Source organism: Eleginops maclovinus, chromosome 6 (genome assembly GCF_036324505.1).
Source record: "Eleginops maclovinus isolate JMC-PN-2008 ecotype Puerto Natales chromosome 6, JC_Emac_rtc_rv5, whole genome shotgun sequence".
Taxonomy (NCBI): Eukaryota; Metazoa; Chordata; class Actinopteri; order Perciformes; family Eleginopidae; genus Eleginops; species Eleginops maclovinus.
In genome coordinates, this window is record NC_086354.1 from 16,178,889 (window position 1) to 16,198,268 (window position 19,380).

The 19,380-nt window shown below is 39.9% G+C and overlaps 3 protein-coding genes across 3 annotated transcripts; 2 read left to right on the forward strand and 1 right to left on the reverse strand.

Annotated features, from left to right (window-relative positions):
* The first annotated feature begins 1,634 nt into the window (after positions 1-1,634).
* On the forward strand, positions 1,635-7,961 carry efcab14 (EF-hand calcium binding domain 14). The gene is made up of 9 exons (XM_063885317.1): positions 1,635-2,387; positions 3,179-3,327; positions 3,462-3,607; positions 3,781-3,879; positions 3,996-4,103; positions 5,156-5,308; positions 5,427-5,526; positions 5,615-5,746; positions 6,487-7,961. The coding sequence occupies exons 1-9, from the start codon at positions 2,212-2,214 to the stop codon at positions 6,663-6,665; spliced, it is 1,242 nt and encodes a 413-aa protein (XP_063741387.1). The 5' UTR covers positions 1,635-2,211; the 3' UTR covers positions 6,666-7,961.
* Positions 7,953-9,293, reverse strand: znf830 (zinc finger protein 830). Its single transcript, XM_063885318.1, has one exon. The coding sequence runs from the start codon at positions 9,186-9,188 to the stop codon at positions 8,184-8,186; it is 1,005 nt and encodes a 334-aa protein (XP_063741388.1). The 5' UTR covers positions 9,189-9,293; the 3' UTR covers positions 7,953-8,183.
* Positions 8,842-19,152, forward strand: LOC134865655 (ankyrin repeat domain-containing protein 13C-like). Its single transcript, XM_063885315.1, has 13 exons — positions 8,842-10,196; positions 10,304-10,345; positions 11,139-11,243; positions 13,346-13,431; positions 13,612-13,657; positions 13,860-13,926; positions 14,061-14,205; positions 14,295-14,426; positions 15,232-15,393; positions 15,482-15,561; positions 15,850-15,948; positions 17,501-17,601; positions 17,694-19,152. The coding sequence occupies exons 1-13, from the start codon at positions 9,821-9,823 to the stop codon at positions 17,822-17,824; spliced, it is 1,572 nt and encodes a 523-aa protein (XP_063741385.1). The 5' UTR covers positions 8,842-9,820; the 3' UTR covers positions 17,825-19,152.
* Positions 19,153-19,380: the final 228 nt, after the last annotated feature.

Below are 19,380 nucleotides of genomic sequence, written 5' to 3' on the forward strand. Positions count from 1 at the left end.
AGCCAAAAGCAGGTCAGTGGGAGTCCGTTTTCAATGAAAAAGAGCTAAAGGCCAGTCTGCAGAGACCCTGCTTCGACTCAGCTCATGTGTCTTGCTGGGTCGGCCGAAAAGCGCTCCAGGTCAGCTGGATCTCTGCCAGAGCCCCTGCTGGAAAAGGGAAATTGAAACAAAAATGTAAATCCTGTTGCATAGAATGGGTCGCATTTACAAAAAATATTATGTCAACATAACACAAAAATGATAAAGAGCTTGTTGATAAACCTGTAGATATGCACGCTACGAATGTGCAAATTGAAGCTGCAACAATTACTCAGATAGCCATCAATTGAAAGGAATTTACAACATGTTCGATAACTGATTCATTGTATGGGTTGTTGATCAATGAAAAATAACAAACGCTTGCTGTTTATTTGATTTAGTGCTTTTTTTTAGGATTTCAATTGTAAGATTAACATTTTTAGTTTTGGACAAGAAAAGCAATATGAAGTACAAATACAACAATAAACAAAAGATCTGGATTTTTTGCACTCTTATGGCTCTGATTATGGCTGGCATTGTGATCATTATAAATAAATCACTATATTATATCATTATTTTGCAAAAAATGATCAATGCAAACATAAAAAATCGTAAACATCCTATCATCACCATCTTCTTCAGCAAACAGTATGTAAAGTATTACACACACCACAAAAGTGAAAATGAATAAAACAATAAAGAATAATTCACTGGACCTTGAAATTAGCCTCATGATTAAACCACAACACCAAAAAACCTTCCATTGGCTATTGTGGGCAGAATATCAGCTTGTTCAAAATGTTAAACCAAAGTTAATGAAATTCACTCTGAAAGGGAGACATTGCTTTCTTGGATGTCCCATTGGTAAATAATACACAATAATGCAAAGATGCACTTCCAGCAGAGAAAAGAAGATGCAGTGCCTTCTACAGTGGCATTCAAATGGATTAACCATAATGCAGTGCCAACAATTAATCTGGTGACAATGTTGTGCATTATCCGATATAGCACCATCTGCATCTGGCAGGTTGAGGTGACTCAGTGACTGGTAACCATAGCATTTGAAGTGGACACCTTCAAGTTATGTTTAACAGCTGCTATCACTACAAACTACCATGACACATTCAGGTCAGCAGACCTTTTATTTTTAGTGGTACATGTTTGTGATGCCCTGCATTGCTATAAAGGCATCAGTCTATGATCACATGCAAGAAAACTTTTTGTGCATCGGTGTCTTTTTGATCCATGCTGAAGCCTCCACATACCATTTTGTCTACAGTTTTCGCCCCTGCCCCACAGATTGCCTGAGCCCGCAATTGCTTGGAACTAGCTCTTGGGCAACATGCTCTTTGTTATTTAGCTTGATACCACTTATCAATATATCTAGAATTTTAACGCATTGTTTTAATTGGTAGTCATTTTAACTGTCCACGCCAGAAGTCACTTTTGTTGTATTTAACTGCTTCATAACACGTTACTCATATAAATATCGAAGCAATTTTTTTGATTCTTGCTAGTTCGACTTACCTGCATGGTTCTTGACTGTGTGCAGCATCAATGCAGCCGGTGTTGTGCTCTGTGTGGCTCCCTGTCAGAACTGATACCCGGAAGTTGTAGCTTTTTGCTACGCCAATCAGCTGAGAGGTTACTTGGACGCCCTGCCAAAATAATACAGGCAGCAGGACGGATCACTGGAAATACAGTGTAGGATATTTAGATTTTACAATAGACAGGTTTTATTAATCAACTGACAGATTTTTTATTGTGTGTCCAAGATAAGAGGCGTTGAGGCACGTATCTTAAAACGTCGCTTAGACGATGTAATTCCACGGTACCGATAGCTCCTGTTAGCTACCGTTAGCAAGGTGTCAGATGCTAGCCGACTTAGCTAACGTCTGTGACAACCCGGCAGCTAGCGGACAAAGTTGGTTTGAAGAAGGTTTATGGGTGCATAATACCGTTCAACTGTTGAATATTTTTGTATTTTAGTTGTTAATCAAGAAGGCAACCAACCGGAAACATCAGATGTGTTTATCCGTTGGCAACGTATCGTGGTTTAAATTCAAGCTAGCAAAAGGACTTTGAGTTAGCTCAGCTGCTACATAAACGACAACATCCATCAAGCTGGACAAAACGTTGGACTTAGTTGGGTTTAAATCGGGCTCGGTGGGTTCGCTGACGCCTCAGAAGAAGATGAAGAAGAGGAAGGAACTGAATGCCTTGATCGGGCTAGGGGACAGCAAGAGAAAGAAGACCAAGAAGGGGACTGGTCACCGACTTCTCCGAACCGAACCGCCGGACTCTGAGTCCGACTCTAGCTCAGACGACGATGAGTTCAACAACCTGAGCAGTGGAGCTAATTTTGGGAAGTGAGTGTTTGCTTTAATAAGGTTTTTGTTGTGGTAATGTAAAAAGAAGATTCAAAGGCTTTGTTGTCATATGCAAAGTAGCTGCGGTGTAGTTATGGCAATGACATCTTAACTCCCAGCCTCCTCCAAATATGCAACATAGAAAAAGAATATGCAAGATTATGATACAAGACAAATGTGCAAGTAAAATGAAAAGTCTAAGTAAAACATGTAAATATAACAATGGAACAATCGGCCTCATGCATAGCTAACATTACTTTCCATCAACTATGTGGACTTCATTTTTGTAATGTATGTGTTTTGAATAAAAATGTTTTAATTGTTTTTATCGTTATATAGGTCTTAAAGTTGCCAACAGATTACATACCATAGATTACACACCATAGAATCCTTTAACAGAGAATAAGTACATTTGCTCTGCCCTGGTGCACATGACCTATATTACAGTCACTGAACAGAGGTTGATGGAACAATTTGAATATGGCCCGATCAATCCACTGCTCTTCGTCTGTGCTAAAGCAAAGTATGACCCATCTTGCACACTGAGAAGTTATCAAGTTTTCTCCCCCGACAGTTTGATATCATCAAAATTAGAAACAATCAATACTACATTCAGCATGAAATATGATATAGAATGTAGCAACTCGTGTTTTAAAGCGACGGTATTTACCAGTAATCTTCATAATTCCCATGACACAGAATGCAGCCTTCTTAAAATATCTCCTTCATTAATAATGAAAGAGGCTTTGCAGTTGTATTGTCTAACATTACCATGTGTCTTCTATTTGCAGAAGAAGCTACACGCAGTGCTGCAATGTGTGCTACCCCTTGTTTCTGTTCATCATACTAGCTGCCTGCGTTATGGCCTGTGCTGGACTCATATGGATGCAGATTGCTCTGAAAGAAGATTTAGACTCGCTGAAAGAAAAGCTGCATAGCAGTAAGACACAGTTACCTTGTGATGAGTCATAAAAAGCTCACTGCCCTTTGAACACTAAAAACCTGTTGTATGCCAGTTAAATATTCCTTTGTCTTTAACACTCCTCTTAACATATTTTAATGTCTTTGTAACAGTGGAGTCCAGCCAGAAAGTTTCATCAAGTGAAATACCAAAACTAAATGAGGACCTGAAAAACAAGGAGAGAAAGCTTGACGACATAGAAAACGGAGACAAGGGGTTGGGCAAGCTCTGGTCCAACCTAACAGAAATAAACAGAAAGGTTGGTTTCTTTGTCGCTCACAGGTTTTAAAGCCAACAAGGTGATAACATCAACACTTGCTGCATTTGTCCTACCTCAGTAACTCTGTCAAGTCTTAGTTTTCTTTGAAAGTGTTGAATAGATTGGTAACTCTATCTGTAACTTTAACATTTGTTGTAATTGTACCCCTGCAGATCAGTTTGCTGGACTCTGCTGTTAACCATTTAAAGGTCAACTTGAAATCAGCTGCTGACCTAATCAGCCTTCCTACTACAGTTGAAGAGCTTCAGAAGGTAGAAGCAAAGAAAAATGGAAAGATGAAATCTGGTTGAGAATCTTTATTAACTGATAATCTATTTGTTGTACTGATTTTCATAATTGACATGGATGTGTGTTTCTTATTTTCCAGAGTGTTGCTACAATTGGCAGCACACTAACAAGTGTACAGCACGATGTGAAGACAATGCAGACTACTTTTGAGCAGCAGAAGAAAGATGAAGAGTTGAAGAAGACAATGGTAAATACATGCGAGTGACATTTCGAATAGGTCCTTATTTAAACTTGGAGAATTGCAGATTATTATGTAGACTTGTTTTTTTAATCTTTTGCCTTATTTTAAATCTCATATTTTTTCTTGTCTTAATGTTACATACTGAAAAGTCTCACACAAACACTAAAATCTCTTTGCAGTGTGTTTGTGATAGACATCACAGAGGATTCTGAAGCTGTGCTCCTTTTGTAAATAGTAAATAGGGCTGAAAGCTCAAGTGTTTTTCACATGAGCAAAGCACATGTATTTTTCATGAGTCGAATTCAAAGTTACATTTCACTCATTTTGTTTGACAGTCTGCCTTTTTTCATTGCATCTATGCCCTCACTGCAAATATAGCTCTCGACTGCTGTTCTCATTTATTATTAATGCACAAACGTATGGAGAGCAGTGTTTGTGAGCCAGTCTCTAATGTACTACTTCTCAGTTCCAGCTGAGAAATGTTTCTTTTGTGCATATTCATCTCACTCAATTTTGAGGCATATGGCCAGAATGTTTCTTTTGATGAAATGTCAGCTGATCTGCTCAACTGTGGCACTTTTCCCAAATGGAATTTGCGGTTAACTTTGCCACTGCCAAATGAACATGTAATGTTTATTTGTTTACTCACGCAAGCTTACTTTTGTCAGCCTTACATTGACAGAGAAGTCAGGCTTAGAATGTCCTGTCATTTCTTGGATTCTCACGTAGGGTTTCCATTCATTATTCATGAAACAAGTGCCAATCTATTTTGGGATCTTAGATGCTTTGGTTTGCTGTGGCAAACTAGGTCAAATATCTGAGACAACGGCAGAATGTTTTCGCTACTTTATTTTTCATAAGGAAAATAGGAACCGTAAAGAGGATCAGCAAATAATAATAATCCTGAAATTGTACATTATGTTCAACGATGTAGTCAGTGATGAATTGCTAGCTGAATGAGCTCCAGTTGCATTAATATCTAAAATGCACATAAAGACATAGAAATGTCAGCTTTTACGAAACTGCAGGTGGCTTAACGTGTATATTTCTTGTCATAGGAAATAGCAGACCTGAGAAAAGCAGTGGGTGAGGCAAACAAGACCGAGGAGCTGCGTCACACACAGACTGATGGGCAGATCCACATCCTCCTCTCTATGGTCGCAGAGCTTCAGCAGAGAGTGCTGTCGTTAGAGAACGGGTCAAAGCAAAGCGTGAGTAACATAAAGCTTCTATGTTTATTTCTGCATTTAAAATGATGGGTGTTGCTCACTGCCTTCAAATGTAAAAGAGAACTCACTGCACTTCACATTTCTTCCATCTGCTATACAGTCAAATGTGAATGACGCAGCAGCAATCACCAGTGAAAGTCCAGCAACAGAAGTCATTCAAGAAGCTTCTACAACCAAAGCAACACCTGGGGATGTGCAAGGTACACTGTAGGATAAATCACTTTATTACAGCGACTTTGCTTTGCCCCTTGTTAGCTTTTAATATGTTTTCCTCCCTTATTTTCACAGAGGTGTCTACCCCACTGACAGAGCCTCATACAAGCAGACGCCCACGCTTTCTAACTCCCCACCGCGCTAAGAGAAATGCTGAGACAACATGCCCAAAGAGGGTGCTCCTGTCTGGTATCGGTTCTCTGAAAGGTACAAACTACCACTCCAATTTTATAGCTAAGCTTTTATTAAATAAAAAGTTTGGTAAATACACATATTTGCTTTCTTGCTGGGATCGAAATGAGTCCCATGTCATCCAGTAAACATAAGGCTATGATATATGAAGTCTCTTCTAGTTGCCTGGCAACCTCACTGTGACGACAAGACTTTGTGAAGTTACTGCTCCAATTTAAGAAATGCTCTGCACACCCCATTAAAACTTTACTTGCAGTTTGTGCAGACAAACAAAGGAGCTATAACCAAATCAAAGAACAGTTCTGGCTCTTCAAATGTTCATTGATTTATTCTAGCAACAAACATCACAACACTTTAAGTGTAAACTGAAATTGTGTTGACTTCTATTCAGTGTGCTGCAATTGTTTGTCTTTTTCTACTCTTGAGTTTATTGGCATATCACAATACAACTTTAAATGTGCTTACTGCATCTTGCTGTACTGTGTGTACTGCTTGGCCAATAATTGATTGCCTATAACTGCTTTATTGGATTAATACATAATAGTATGCATTTCCCGACATTGTACTTTCAGATCTAGATAGTTTTCTCCTCATTTTCTGTCTTATTGAACAGACAGACAGACATGATATGATATGTATCTCTCTGCAAGTAAGGCTCCAAAATTGTACTATGACTATTTTCAGTTTTGCAAAGTGCCGTTTCAAGAGTGCAGAGCCCTCTTTTTGATTATTATATTATATTATTCTTTTCACAGACTTGGAGGACATCTACCAGCAGGCAGGCATCGTGCGTAATCCGCTTGGATTGACCTACCGCAGCCTGAGGAAAATATTTCGAACATCAACTCCCAATGCTCGGACCATGGAGTGTTTTGACAATGACGGAGACAAGAGGTACTCCCTGATGGAGCTTAGAGCTGCAGTAGGTTTGTGAGCACATTATCACTGACAGTAGTGAACAGTATTGAATACCCAGCAGGGTCGGGTGGTTTGAAGTTCCTGACCCTTTTCTGTAATTGCTGCACTTTTGTGAACTGTATATTTATCATACTGAATGTGGAACAGTGGTGCAGGCATGCCCCATTCTCACTCCACCCCCGTTTTGTCTCATCACAATCTAATTCATGAAACATACACTGAGATTTCTAAAATAAGGACCTGTATACAGTATATTCAGCTTCTATTTTAGAACATTTCTTGGATTACATGAAATAGAAAAGTTGGAAGTGTTTAGAATTATTTTGAATCCTGTTTTCCACCCTCAATTTCCAGACTTCCGGTTTTCCTTCAGCTGTTTTCTGTTTTTATTTTATCGTCAGTCTGTTCCATCTCAATGGTGTATTAAGCTTTTTGGAGGCTGTAATGGTCTGCTCACTTCCCCACCCATCAAAACTAACACCTGGTAAAACTCACCTGAACCTTAATTATAGAATCTGAAATAGAATCTTAGGAATGTTTACAAATTAATACTAGAAACTGCTTTTGTTTTTAGACAGATGATCCTAACTTAACTGAAACACACAGTTGAGAATAAGAGTATGTAATTATCTACGCTCTTTCCTAAGCTAACAACCGTTTCTGCGTTGTGGTTTTTCCTCATTTATTTTCAGTAAGTAATTACCTTTAATTGTGTTTAGTCTATCTGTACAATTGTTGATTTTGGCAGCATTCAGTTTAACAAGTTTTGAAGGGCTATGAACACTTTCATAAAGGGTTTTGAAATAGTTACTCATGAGGCATATGTAGCAATAACAAAATGACATAGATATCGCTTATTAAAATTTGCAGTAGACAGAAAGCACACTTAGCTCACTATATTTTACAGGTAGTTAAAGCACTGACCATCGCTACTTCATTTTTATGGGCCTCATAATGGTGTATTTAGATTACAAATTGGTCATACTTAAACAGTGTTGTACTCTGTAAAAATGGTTTAAATGTATTCTCTCAAATTATTTTGTGAAGGGGTTAGTAGTTTTCTTTACAGTCTTAATCTCAACATTGTATATTTTTTAAATAGTTCTGTTGTGCTTTGCATGTTGCTTATAATGTAACATGAACAAATTATTTATAAACTTAACATAGCCGACTTGTTTTTGCAGGACAATGTAAAAGCTTTGACCATAATGACATACTGTATATTTTGGGTCCATGCTGCTGCTGTAAATTGGGATATTTGATGAATGTGTTTTTGTGTGAGCACCAATGAATAAACACAAAGTTAAAGGTTTGATTTCCATTTGGTTCCTTTTAGTGATGAACTGACAGAACTTTAATACAAAACAATGTTTTACACAAACGTTTCACATCACTGCGTCACATTTATTTCGTTTGAAATATACAAAAAGGATGCGACACTCTTGTCAAACATATTTACACTTGTTGGATTACTGACAGACTTGAACAGACACACACATGGCTTTTTTTTCTCACTGTTATTATCATTAGACACTTAGGCCAGTGCACCTTTAGCCCTCCAGTCCCGGGACAAAAGCCCCAGCAGCTCCTCTTCATCCTCTTCTTCTTCGTCGCTGCCATCAACCTCCATACTTTCATCCTTCACGGGCAGATACTTACTCTTCACCACATCTCGCTTATCTCTAAGTAATTCAACCCTCCTGTAACACTCAATCTGTTCATCAATTTCATCAATCTGCCTTTCCAGGCGACCCTCCTCGTCGTCCTCCGCCACAATGGCTTCAGATTTTGTGTTCACCTGTCGGATCTCCTTTTGAAACTCGTCCCACTCCTTGTCCATTTGATCTTTAGGTGCGTCAACATTGCGCACTTTAGCGTCTCTCACAGGATCATCGAAGAAGCCCTCTGGCAGTGCTTCGGCTGAATTGTCCTTCTTTTCTGCACTTTTCTCCTGTCCGTCTGCTTTGAGGATGGATCCTGAGTGGGATACGGCAGGTGTGGATGGGATGGAGCTGTCAAAGAAATCATCGGGTAGTCCTGCAGGTTCGGCCTTTTGGGGAGCGGGGGTTGAAGTTCCTGCCTCTCCAGCATTTTCTTCCTCCTCATCATCTTCATCATAAACTCCAGCCAACAGACTCAGACCTGCAGATTTTTGCGTAGAAACAGGTGCGTTGGGTTTCTTGAAGACATCATCAGGCAGCCCAGAGGACGAGGGTTTCGCTTTTTTCCCGCTGTCGTCATCGTTGTCCGGTGCTTTTCTCTTCACCGGTTGTATCTGTGGTGTCGCTGGTTGACTTTTCCCTGACTTAAGATCGGCAACTTTCTCTTTGTGAGGTTTTCCAAGAACATGTGCAGGCCACAGTAGCTCGGACTTTACCTGCACATTGCACAGTAAACAACTGAGGTGCCCGAGACTGTTGTATTTAGCAAAAGGAGACTCGATGCGCTTCTTGTCGGTTGTTTGCCTCTGTTTTACCCTCATCAGACGTCGCAGTTCCTCCTGATTTACCACTTTCTTCCCCTTTTTTGAAGAAGCCATTCTTCAAAACAACGTAGCTTGTTAGTTCGCTAGCTAGCTTCTTGCTTTTGCAGTGAAGTAAAAATGCGTCTCGTTAAGATGACATCAATGGCATGAACTCGCGTTCAAGCTGTGCGTTTTAGAAACATCTCGCGAGATTTCCCACTCGCAGTAAGCTAGCTCGGATGTTAGCTCAGCTGGTTTATTGTACCATCCAGTCCGCTTGGATTTCGCCGCAAAGCGACCTGAATCGATACCATTTTATAACCTATATCCACGGAGGGGTAGAGACAATGATGTAGTCGTAGTCGTTTCGTACTTATTTTAATCCTTAGCTGTATGTCGATTTAGTGCGTGTGTGTTGTGTTATGTTAGACATTATTTTGTGTTTTCGTCGCCGCACCCACCATATTTATTTTTTATTGTGGGCTAGCTAGCGAACATTTGCTGGGAGCTAACGCTGGCTGTGGAGCAGCAGGTGTAACAGTATTTGAATAACAGGGAGCGACCAGCCATCTACTTAAATAACCTCACTGCTTGCTGGATGTGTTTACAAGCTAGTTTGAAATATTTGATTTAGATTGATGCCACATTCTCAACAGATTAAGCCCAGTAACGTTAATTTGTTAGGCGGTTAACGCGCGGTAGTCATCATGACAGGTGAGAAGATACGCACCATGCGAAAGGATCACAACAAACCCAATAAAAATGAGGAGATATTGGACACGTACGATGAGACCTCAACCGGGACTATCCCTAATGGTACCAGTAACCATTTAAAATCCAACAAGGCTTTTCAGAAATCAGTGAAAACCTCGGCACTGCAGCAGCAACAGCAGCTCAATGAAAACAACATTAATGGCAACCCATCAACAATTGGCAACATTGTCAATGATAACAACAAGAACCCAATAATCCTGAGCAGTGACGACTTGGACTTCCCCGTTCATGAGTGCGTGTTCAAAGGTGATGTGCGGCGGCTCTCCTCTCTCATCAGGACCCATAGCATCTCTCAGAAAGATGTACATGGTAATCTATTATCTGATTGGCTTTTTGACTTTTTAGTTCAAATGCATTACACAATGATGTTTTATTTATATGTACTCGTGAGATCATCTTACGTGTTTCTCTTTCAGGAAACACACCTCTTCACCTGGCTGTGATGATGGGCCACAAAGGTAATAGTGATAGAACAATGTAATGTATTGAACTAGATGTTTAATCCTACAAGGCTATTGTCACACTGAGGATTAACAGAAATGAGCAAAATAAAGCTTCTTAGATGATAATCCACTGTGCTCCATGGCATAATAATGTGGCATAGTTATTATTATCTTTATTAAAGGGGATTTGACATCCTCATAGGAGTCCCCATTTAAAAGCACTTCAGTTTTTCTTTGTTTTTATGGGTAACCTCCTTTCCCCTTCTGCATTCTTCATGTCTTATCTGTCTTTTGCAGTGTTAAGATACCATGCTGTTAGTTTAATATAGTAGTCATCGTAAGGAAAACACAATACTGATGATGGAAAATGTATACTTTGCTATGCAGTGCACAATAATCTTGTCAGTTATATTTATACAGCCCTAAATCACAAATAAGTCCCTTCCAATCTGCACAATTAGCAGCACCCTCTGACCTTAGAAAGATCTGCATAATCAAAGACAGAAGCAGGTAAAAATGGGAAAAGAGAACTGGAACAGAGGATGAATCTCACTTCTACAGAAGTAGTAGTTGCTGGAAAAAAACTGTTGATGCTGACCTGGATGAATAATCTGAAATCCATAATGAGTCCTACATTTGCCATTATAAAAAGATCAGTATATTATTTAGTTATAATATTAACATTTACCTTTTATATTTCCATGGCTGCACAGAAATACACATTGGTGACATATAATTGATCAGTATAGATATAATCCTTTAAATAATATAATCATTTGTCTAAATAATGTTTTGTGTTTTCTTTTAGAATGTGCCCTCCTCCTCCTGGCCCATAACGCTCCTGTAAAGATAAAAAACGCCCAGGGATGGAGCCCTCTAGCAGAAGCCATCAGCTACGGTGACAGGCAAATGAGTAAGTTTATGTCAACACTGCTCTGATTCGCAGTCTGCTGTCCTGGGGTTTGCATATTTGGATGTGTTTGTGGTTTCAATTTCATACCTGCAATCATATACTTATAACAGTGGGCTCAGTGCTGCCTGTGTGACGGTTCCATAGAGTTACCAAGGCTTCATGGTGTGTGTTTCATTCTCAATTTGAAGAATAGTCAGTCATTCTGACATCTGGAACTGCTTTCTGTTTGAATGCTTACATTGTAGCAGTTTTGACAAATGTCAGCCCTGTGGTCCTGCTCTGTTCAGGAAGTATCTCAGATAACTCCGTACAGAGATTCTGCTGTAACATGAGGGATGCAATCAGTTGTCTCAAGATGGCTTAGAAGAAAATGACAACATGTTTTGTTTTTCATTTTTTTACAGACAAATCCTTAGTTTGACTACTTCCATATGGTGTTACTAATGTGAGCATCTTTGACAAATTCCAGCTTTCTTCTTCTTGTACTTTGAAAAAAGCCAACAGGGCTATATAGGGTTTGAGTTCACAGCGTACGTGTGATGATTTTGTGAGTGATTTAATTGTTTAAAGATAGCTATCAGGTTGTTCCATTTCAAAAGATAAAAGTGGGGATTTTCTCTGAGCACTCATCATCCAGATGTGCTGGAATGCAGCCTGAACCATGGCTTAGTGTGAGGCGGCCCTGAGCTTACAGCCCGGTCACTCTCCTCCCCTGCCTAATGATGTGCTGCTTTTAGATCTGACATCCAGCGAAAAGAGTCGAATGACACGTGAAAGGCACCAGCTAATGCCTTTGAGACAAATTCACTCCTTTTTCTTTTTTCTTTGGTTGTGCTATTATCGTTGTTTACATATTAAAGATTAGGGTAATGATAAAGGGCAGGCTAAGTTTCTCATGTAAGGAGTTTCTACCAAATCATTGATCTCTGTTTTTTACATTTATATCACCTACATGATCTAACTGAAATATCTGCATACCTTTCCTACACAGCCTGTGATGAAGGTTGTGAGGCCCTGCAGTTTGAGAAATGACCCTGAACCTTGTTAGTATGCGTCGCAACGCTCTGTTCCTGCTGTGGCAGGCTGGTCTGGGACTGGGACCAGGAATAGCGCTTTGAGAAGGTCACACCACTCACAAGGGTGAAGGGGGGGCAGATAGGGGGCTGGGTAAAGTCACACACATTAGCACGAATATGCAAATACAGGCATAGCGTGAGGTGTTTTATTCAGATCTCTGCTTAAATAATAATATGCAGCACCAAAACTGTGTTTCTCTGAGGGAAAAGGACAAATAGAGAATAACGTGTGCTTGAAATGAAATGTGTAGGTTACAGCTTTCCACAAAATACTGCAGTCCCGTCATCAGTCATCACCTTTCGCTTTTACACATATGCACATTGCGTCAGCAGATCACTCACTGGTGGTCTGTGCGTGCAATGACGAGCTGCAGCCAGCGCCTCATCAGCACTTCTCTCCTCAGTCATGTCCACTGTTTCCCTGCAATGTTGATTTGTTGTGGTCCATGCGGTATTGGTTGTTGCCGGTCAGTGCCTTAGAGAAAAGCTGCATTAATGGAATCAGCTCATCTAATCAGTGCTGCTACTGCATGGGAAACTGCATGCTACTGCGTGTCTTTGGTGCAATAATATTAAGATTTCAGTCATACTGCTGTCGAAAATACACAGCAGGGTTTCTCCCACATAGACTTTACTTGGGCGGGCCGTATATTAACGGCCGCCAAAGTATACTTTGCGACCCATTTAGGTTTTTGTTTTGATTTTTACTCCGTCCGCGAGCACGGCGCTATCCGCGATAGATTAACTAGTGGACAATAAGCTCCTCGCTCTACGCCTCCTGTACCTGTTCGCTCTGCTATTGTGTGTCGTGTCTCGTGTATTGACGCGGACACTTAAAAGGTAAAGCACGACCCCCCCCCCCCCCCTTGCCCGGTCATATGCACCCCCCCCAAGTATATTTCAGATCTGTGGGAAACACTGCACAGTTTACTTTTAGTTATATCCAGAGGTCATGTGAATGTATGAGGCATCATCTTTCAGGTTTACATTTGTTACCATTTTCCTTTCTCCTCCCTGTTTCCTCAGTCACAGCAATACTGCGGAAATTAAAGCAGCAATCCAGGGAGAGTGTGGAGGATAAGAGGCCAAAACTACTGAAAGCTCTCAAGGAGGTTTGCAACTTCTTTCATTCCGAATCATTGAATTTTTTACTCCCTTGGCTTTTCAAAATCGTTGCAGGCTTTGCAATAATGACTTTTGCCTTGTCCTTGAGTATGCTTAATAACTGCTGAAATGCAAACTGTGCTGTAGTACTTTTTATGACCTGTAACATACTTCTGTTGTTTCTGCAGCTCGGTGACTTTTATCTGGAGCTGCATTGGGACTTTCAGAGCTGGGGTGAATTTCATATTTCACACAAATAAAAGTTCAGATACCGTTTTGTCCAACATTGATAAGACGGCCTTGACTTGAAATAACTTTGCTGCTTTCTTAAAAGTGGCTGAATTGAAAAGCAGCTGTTGCCTGTTGTTAAAGATAACTCCCTTTCCCTAGTTTTTCAGTAAAATAGTTCTTATTTACCCTCTCTTTTATATTTCAGTGCCATTGTTGTCCCGGATGCTGCCATCTGATGCTTGTAAGATCTACAAGCAGGGCCTTAACATCAGGTAAAACTGTAGGAAAGAATCTCATTCACTGTGTGTTTAAAGCAGCGAATAGTTGATATCCAGGTCGAAGACTTCTTTTAGATTTAAAAAGTAGGACGAAACAATCTTCACACACTCTCTCTCTCTTCATTTAGACTTGACACCACACTCATAGACTTCACCGATATGAAGTGTCAGCGCGGTGATCTCAGCTTCATCTTCAACGGCGAGGCCGAACCCTCCCAGTCCTTTGTGGTTCTGGACAATGAAGCAAAAGTGTACCAAAGAATACACCACGAGGTGAGTGAGCGGTCCAAGCAGGCATCTTTCTAACATCAGCTGTTTGATATGAACAGCAACGCCTCACTGTCATTCTTTATTTCCACAAGGAGTCAGAGATGGAGACTGAAGAGGAGGTGGATATTCTGATGGGCAGTGACGTCTACTCTGCCACCCTGTCCACAAAGTCCATCACTTTCTCTCGCAGTCAGATCGGCTGGCTGTTCAGAGAGGATAAAACAGTAAGCTTTATGGGACCAACCATTACTAAAGCACATGCAAAAACATAAAAGAACCATGAAAACATAAAAAAGATATGCTTTTTTTTAAAGCACAGTTCACAAAGCCATGGCGTGGTTTTAATATATATTAACTAAAGGCACATTAGATGGGGATTACATATTGAAACACTGGCTGTAGGCAGGTCATAAAGGGATGGTTTGAGCTTAAACTGTATTGAAATTGTCATCTTCTGCCAATCCTCGCAAACATGTGAATAAGGTCTGGTTTTTTAGATCAACAGTTGTACTCCATAGAAACCTAAAAAGGATTGTTGTGTATTTGCAAACCCTCACCATATTTTGCTAATAATAATAAGATGAGCACAGTTTGGGTTTTCCCTAAAGTACCGAAGCAGTTAAAGCATCAGGTTTTAACAAGAAACAATCAAATATTAGTGAAGGGATAAAAAAAACTGGATATTTTTGTTATTTAGTTTCCTGTAGATCATCTCACAGCCCTCAGGTTTATCTCTGTTTAGTTAAATATCAATCATTTTCCTCTGTACAGACTTCGCAGCAAAGTCTTTTTTCATTATTTGAAATGTTTGAAATCTTAAAAGAGCTGTGGTTACCTTATTGCTATCTTCAGTCTTCAGAAACGTGTCTTGCTACAGGGAGGAGAGGATAAGGGAATGTAAACCTTTTGGATCCTGATAGTTAGCACTGTCACAACCTCAGGCTGCACTTTGGCACATTTTAAGAAGCCAGCCGTAGTGTTGGGTAATTCACAGGATAACACACCGACACCTGCTCATTTTCTGTGCAGGAGAGGGTTGGGAACTTCCTGGCTGACTTCTACACGGTGAACGGTTTGGTGCTCGAGTCACGGAAACGGCGGGAACACCTTAGCGAGGAGGACATCCTGAGGAACAAAGCGATCATGGAGAGCTTGAGTAAAGGAGGCAGCCTCAGCGAACAGAATTTCGAGGTGCGAGACAAAGAATGTGAACCATCTACCAATGGTGAAAGGTAATGGTGCCCTGATGACTGATTTGTATTTTGTCTCCTGTCCCCAGCCTGTGAGACGGCAGTCCCTCACAGCTCCTGCCCCCAACACACTTTCCTGGGAAGAGTACATCACTGCTGAGCAGGGAAAGTAAGTGTCTCATATTTTCTATTCATTGGAATGCCATCGGGAAGGGGGATTTTTTTCTCAACGGTAATAAACTTGTGAAATCACAAATAATACGAATTACACCAATTTACAAGAAAATATTTTTGTAGATGAGAGCCAATATCTGTAAAGCCCGAAATATATTAGCCAAATACGCATTTAGCTTTTCGTTCAGTCACCAAATTCTCCCCCATGGTCATGTCAGTGAACAACAGTGAGTATTAATATGAAATAAAAGCAATGCGTTTGTGTGTTTGCTCCCACCTTCAGGCCACCTCATCTTGGGAGAGAGCTTGTTTGTAAGGAGAGCAAGAAGAACTTCAAAGCTACTGTAGCCATGAGCCAGGATTTCCCTCTAGGCATCGAGTCGTAAGTACATCCCTTCCTCCTCAGATCTATTTACAAAGCTCTCTGCGCAGATTGATCCTGGGTGAATACACTTGGGATGCCCTGGGGATTTTAGAAAGGCGTAACGTAGAGAGGCAATAGTTAAGATCGGATAATTGGGCCAGGTAAAGCTCTTTGTTTGTGAGCTACTGATGAGATGAATCAGCTGGTCAACTGCTCCACCATGTGACAACAAAACGTCATTGCTTTGGGTTTTTTATTCATTTATATATAGAAGGCCATCGCTTTGGCTGTGCTCGATCGAATATACACTCAGAATATATATATATATACGAATTTAAGAAGGTCTCTTTTAAATGGCCTGCATTTAAAACTGTATCTTGCCTGCTCTTGGTCGTCCAGTTACACAACTTTTCTTTTACTCTGGTGATGGAAACATACATAACATTTATTGCTTTGAAAAGAAAAGAGTTTCTTGCATGCTCATTTTACTGATTGTTTTTTGAGGAAACATACAAGCGATTTTAAATCTATCTTTTGAGTTTTCGCAGGCGGAAATGGTTTAAGTTCATATTGAGAACTCCTGATTATGTAAGCAAGAGTTCCAAGTTGATAGAGAACAAATAACATGTGAGAAAATGGGGATTTTCTAAAGGATGCAGGATGTTACACTGAGTAGATCAGGAAGTAGGATTCACACAGGATGTGGTTTTGCGTTTTTCTTTAATGGGTTGCAGGCAGTGCTGTAAAATATTACTGGGACATAATGTAGTAAATTGCTTTATCTCCTCTACTGAATAAACCCTAATGGAGCTTGCAATAAAACCCCACCCTTCATAATAGCTAATGGTTTTTTAATGTGATTTGTTTTCTACGCCTAAGCATTCTGCGCTTTGTAATGTTAAAAATATGTTGTACTCACTTCTCTTAAAATGTTCAATGTCATTAATCACCAAAACAGACCATTGCTATGATGGCAGAGAAATTAGAAATGTTGTTTCGTAGTGGATTACTTTGAAAGTCTTTAAATAATACATTTGACTGACTTTAGGCCACAAGTTTTCAGTCTGAGCCTCAATAGTTTTCTTTCTAACCATTTCTTTAGAGAATAGTTTACAGCTGAGATGAAGAGAAGTGTAATTTAATACATGTTGTGATTGAAAACCTCTGTCAAAGCTGACTTATCAGGATAGAAATGAATATACCATGAGTTTCCAACCTGGGGGACACAAGATACATCTGAGGGATAGCTGAATTATTGACTTGGCAATGCACCGAACTAAGAGGGAAAACGTTTAACCCCTGTATCAAGAGAATGTTAGCTTTTTCATTGTTAGCATGCAGAAGCTAGCATTTAGCTCAAAGCCTCGCTGTGCGTAAGACAAAGAGCTACCAGCATGGCAGGAGACTCTTAATCTTGTTCAACTGCGTCTCTTAAGTTATTGATCTCTTATTGTTAAAATAAAATGAATCCATGAAAGGAACAGAACTGATGTTTCTCTAGAGTCAAGGTCAATGGGAAACACTTTTTTAAATACATGTTTATATCAAACTCACTTTCCTCTTCTTCTAGGTTATTAAACGTGTTGGAGGTCATCGCCCCGTTCAAGCACTTCAACAAACTCCGGGAGTTCGTTCAGATGAAACTTCCACCTGGTTTTCCAGTTAAGCTCGGTAAGCGCGCAAACAAACCGCTGCTCTCCTGTGAGTGGGCGAGCTTGTCGAAAAACACATTATAACGTTTCCTTCTTCTTCCCCCCTCGCAGACATCCCCGTCTTCCCCACGATCACAGCAACTGTCACCTTTCAGGAATTCCGCTATGACGAATTTGAAGACTCTACTTTCATCATCCCGTCTGAATACAAAGAAGATCCCAGTCGCTTCCCCGACCTCTGACCTGTCAACACTTCTGACACAAACAGGAAATGACCAGCGAGCTAATATGTGCGAGAGGTGGGGAACAAAAGAGGGAATCCTGTTCATGTTTTATTCCTATATATTGTATCCGTAAAAAAAAAAAAAAAAAAGGGAACTGGTGTTATTGATCAGTTGTTGTTCATTTTTGCTGATGGATCCAAAGTGAATTGATGCAAACAGATGTAACAGAGCGACATCTTACAAATAGATGCATATTGGCAGCCTTTTTGTTTTCCTTTTTCTGTGAAATGAGTGATAGCTTTCGTTGTATTAGCTGTTCACCACCTGAGCACCTCAATGCGCTGCTCCATGCTGCTGTAATTTCCTGTAAAACTGTCAGAAGACACAGTCTGGACTCCTCACCACCACTGTTTTAATATCTACTCTTATAACCTCATCTCTTATAAGACTTATTACTGAATTCTCATTCTTTAAAAACGGCACTGACACTGTAAATAACTCACGTCTCATCTGTAATTCATCAGATCACAAATATAGCTATATCCTCAAACTGAGCTTAATGTTCATTTATAAATGATGTACTATATATATAAATGTATAAACTCAAAAGAGTAACACTGTGTAGCAATATATTTCCAGTACTTAAGAATGTTTTTAACCAGCTGGGAGAAGGTTTAGCATAACGACACATTAACAGTTTCGATATCAAAGCCTTTTCCTCTGTGCAGGACGCAAACTCCTGAGCGTTCAGGTTAGCTCATGTTACCTCTCGGCTGTCTCCATGTTTGTCGTGACAGTATGAAATCTGTGCTCGGTGTGAGTGAGTAATTCTGTAGCAACGGTTGTTGTACGTCAATTTGTGTGTGGGAGATGGGATATCAGGTAAACCGTTCTTAGTTTAATACTGCACTGATATTAAGTATATTTAAGGCATGCTACGGCTGTGTTGGCCTACTGGATCACATGCATCTTTAAGCTATATCCTCAGAGCGTTTGTTATATTACCTGCAGATTTATCGGTACCGAGATTAAGGAAAAGTTGTAACACTAACACTTTGTAACAACTTTCAAGTTCTTACAAAATCTTTCATTGACGGTAGCGTTCATTTCTTTCTCCTTTTTTCTTTTGAATCCAATGAGATTAACCTAAAGCTGTGAAGTTGATATTGCTGGAGAATCCTGAAAATGTCCAGATGGGAAATATTATGATCCATTGAGTTGTTTCTGGCTTCAGCTTATATATGTACTGCAACCATACCTACTTCACGTCCCTTTAAATAAAGCACCAGCATCATGTTTCAACCGACTTTGTGCAAGTACAGTAAAAACCGCAGTATTTCATGAAATATTTGTCCTGTCACATTTTACTACACGTTAATATGATCTTTGAAGGATATGTTGGGAGTGCTTTATGTGGATAGTGGAAATTTGCCTCAATTTGATGAGGTACTTTTACTCTCAATTATATTTGAGCCATAAACTGTTTAGTTTAGGCCAACAGCTAATTGATCCCTCTTACTCTCATTCTCTCTGACGCTTCAATCAAAACCCAGTGATTAATGCTTACAGTCCAA

Excerpts from the sequence above, each read along its gene's own strand:
- efcab14 (XM_063885317.1), top strand. The coding sequence starts at position 2,212 with ATGAAGAAGAGGAAGGAACTGAATGCCTTGATCGGGCTAGGGGACAGC. Across the intron at positions 3,880-3,995 it reads CAGTTGAAGAGCTTCAGAAG|AGTGTTGCTACAATTGGCAG; the intron begins GTAGAAGCAAAG and ends CTTATTTTCCAG. Across the intron at positions 5,527-5,614 it reads AACACCTGGGGATGTGCAAG|AGGTGTCTACCCCACTGACA; the intron begins GTACACTGTAGG and ends TTATTTTCACAG.
- znf830 (XM_063885318.1), bottom strand. The coding sequence starts at position 9,188 with ATGGCTTCTTCAAAAAAGGGGAAGAAAGTGGTAAATCAGGAGGAACTG.
- LOC134865655 (XM_063885315.1), top strand. The coding sequence starts at position 9,821 with ATGACAGGTGAGAAGATACGCACCATGCGAAAGGATCACAACAAACCC. Across the intron at positions 15,562-15,849 it reads ATCACTGCTGAGCAGGGAAA|GCCACCTCATCTTGGGAGAG; the intron begins GTAAGTGTCTCA and ends TCCCACCTTCAG. Across the intron at positions 15,949-17,500 it reads TTCCCTCTAGGCATCGAGTC|GTTATTAAACGTGTTGGAGG; the intron begins GTAAGTACATCC and ends CTCTTCTTCTAG.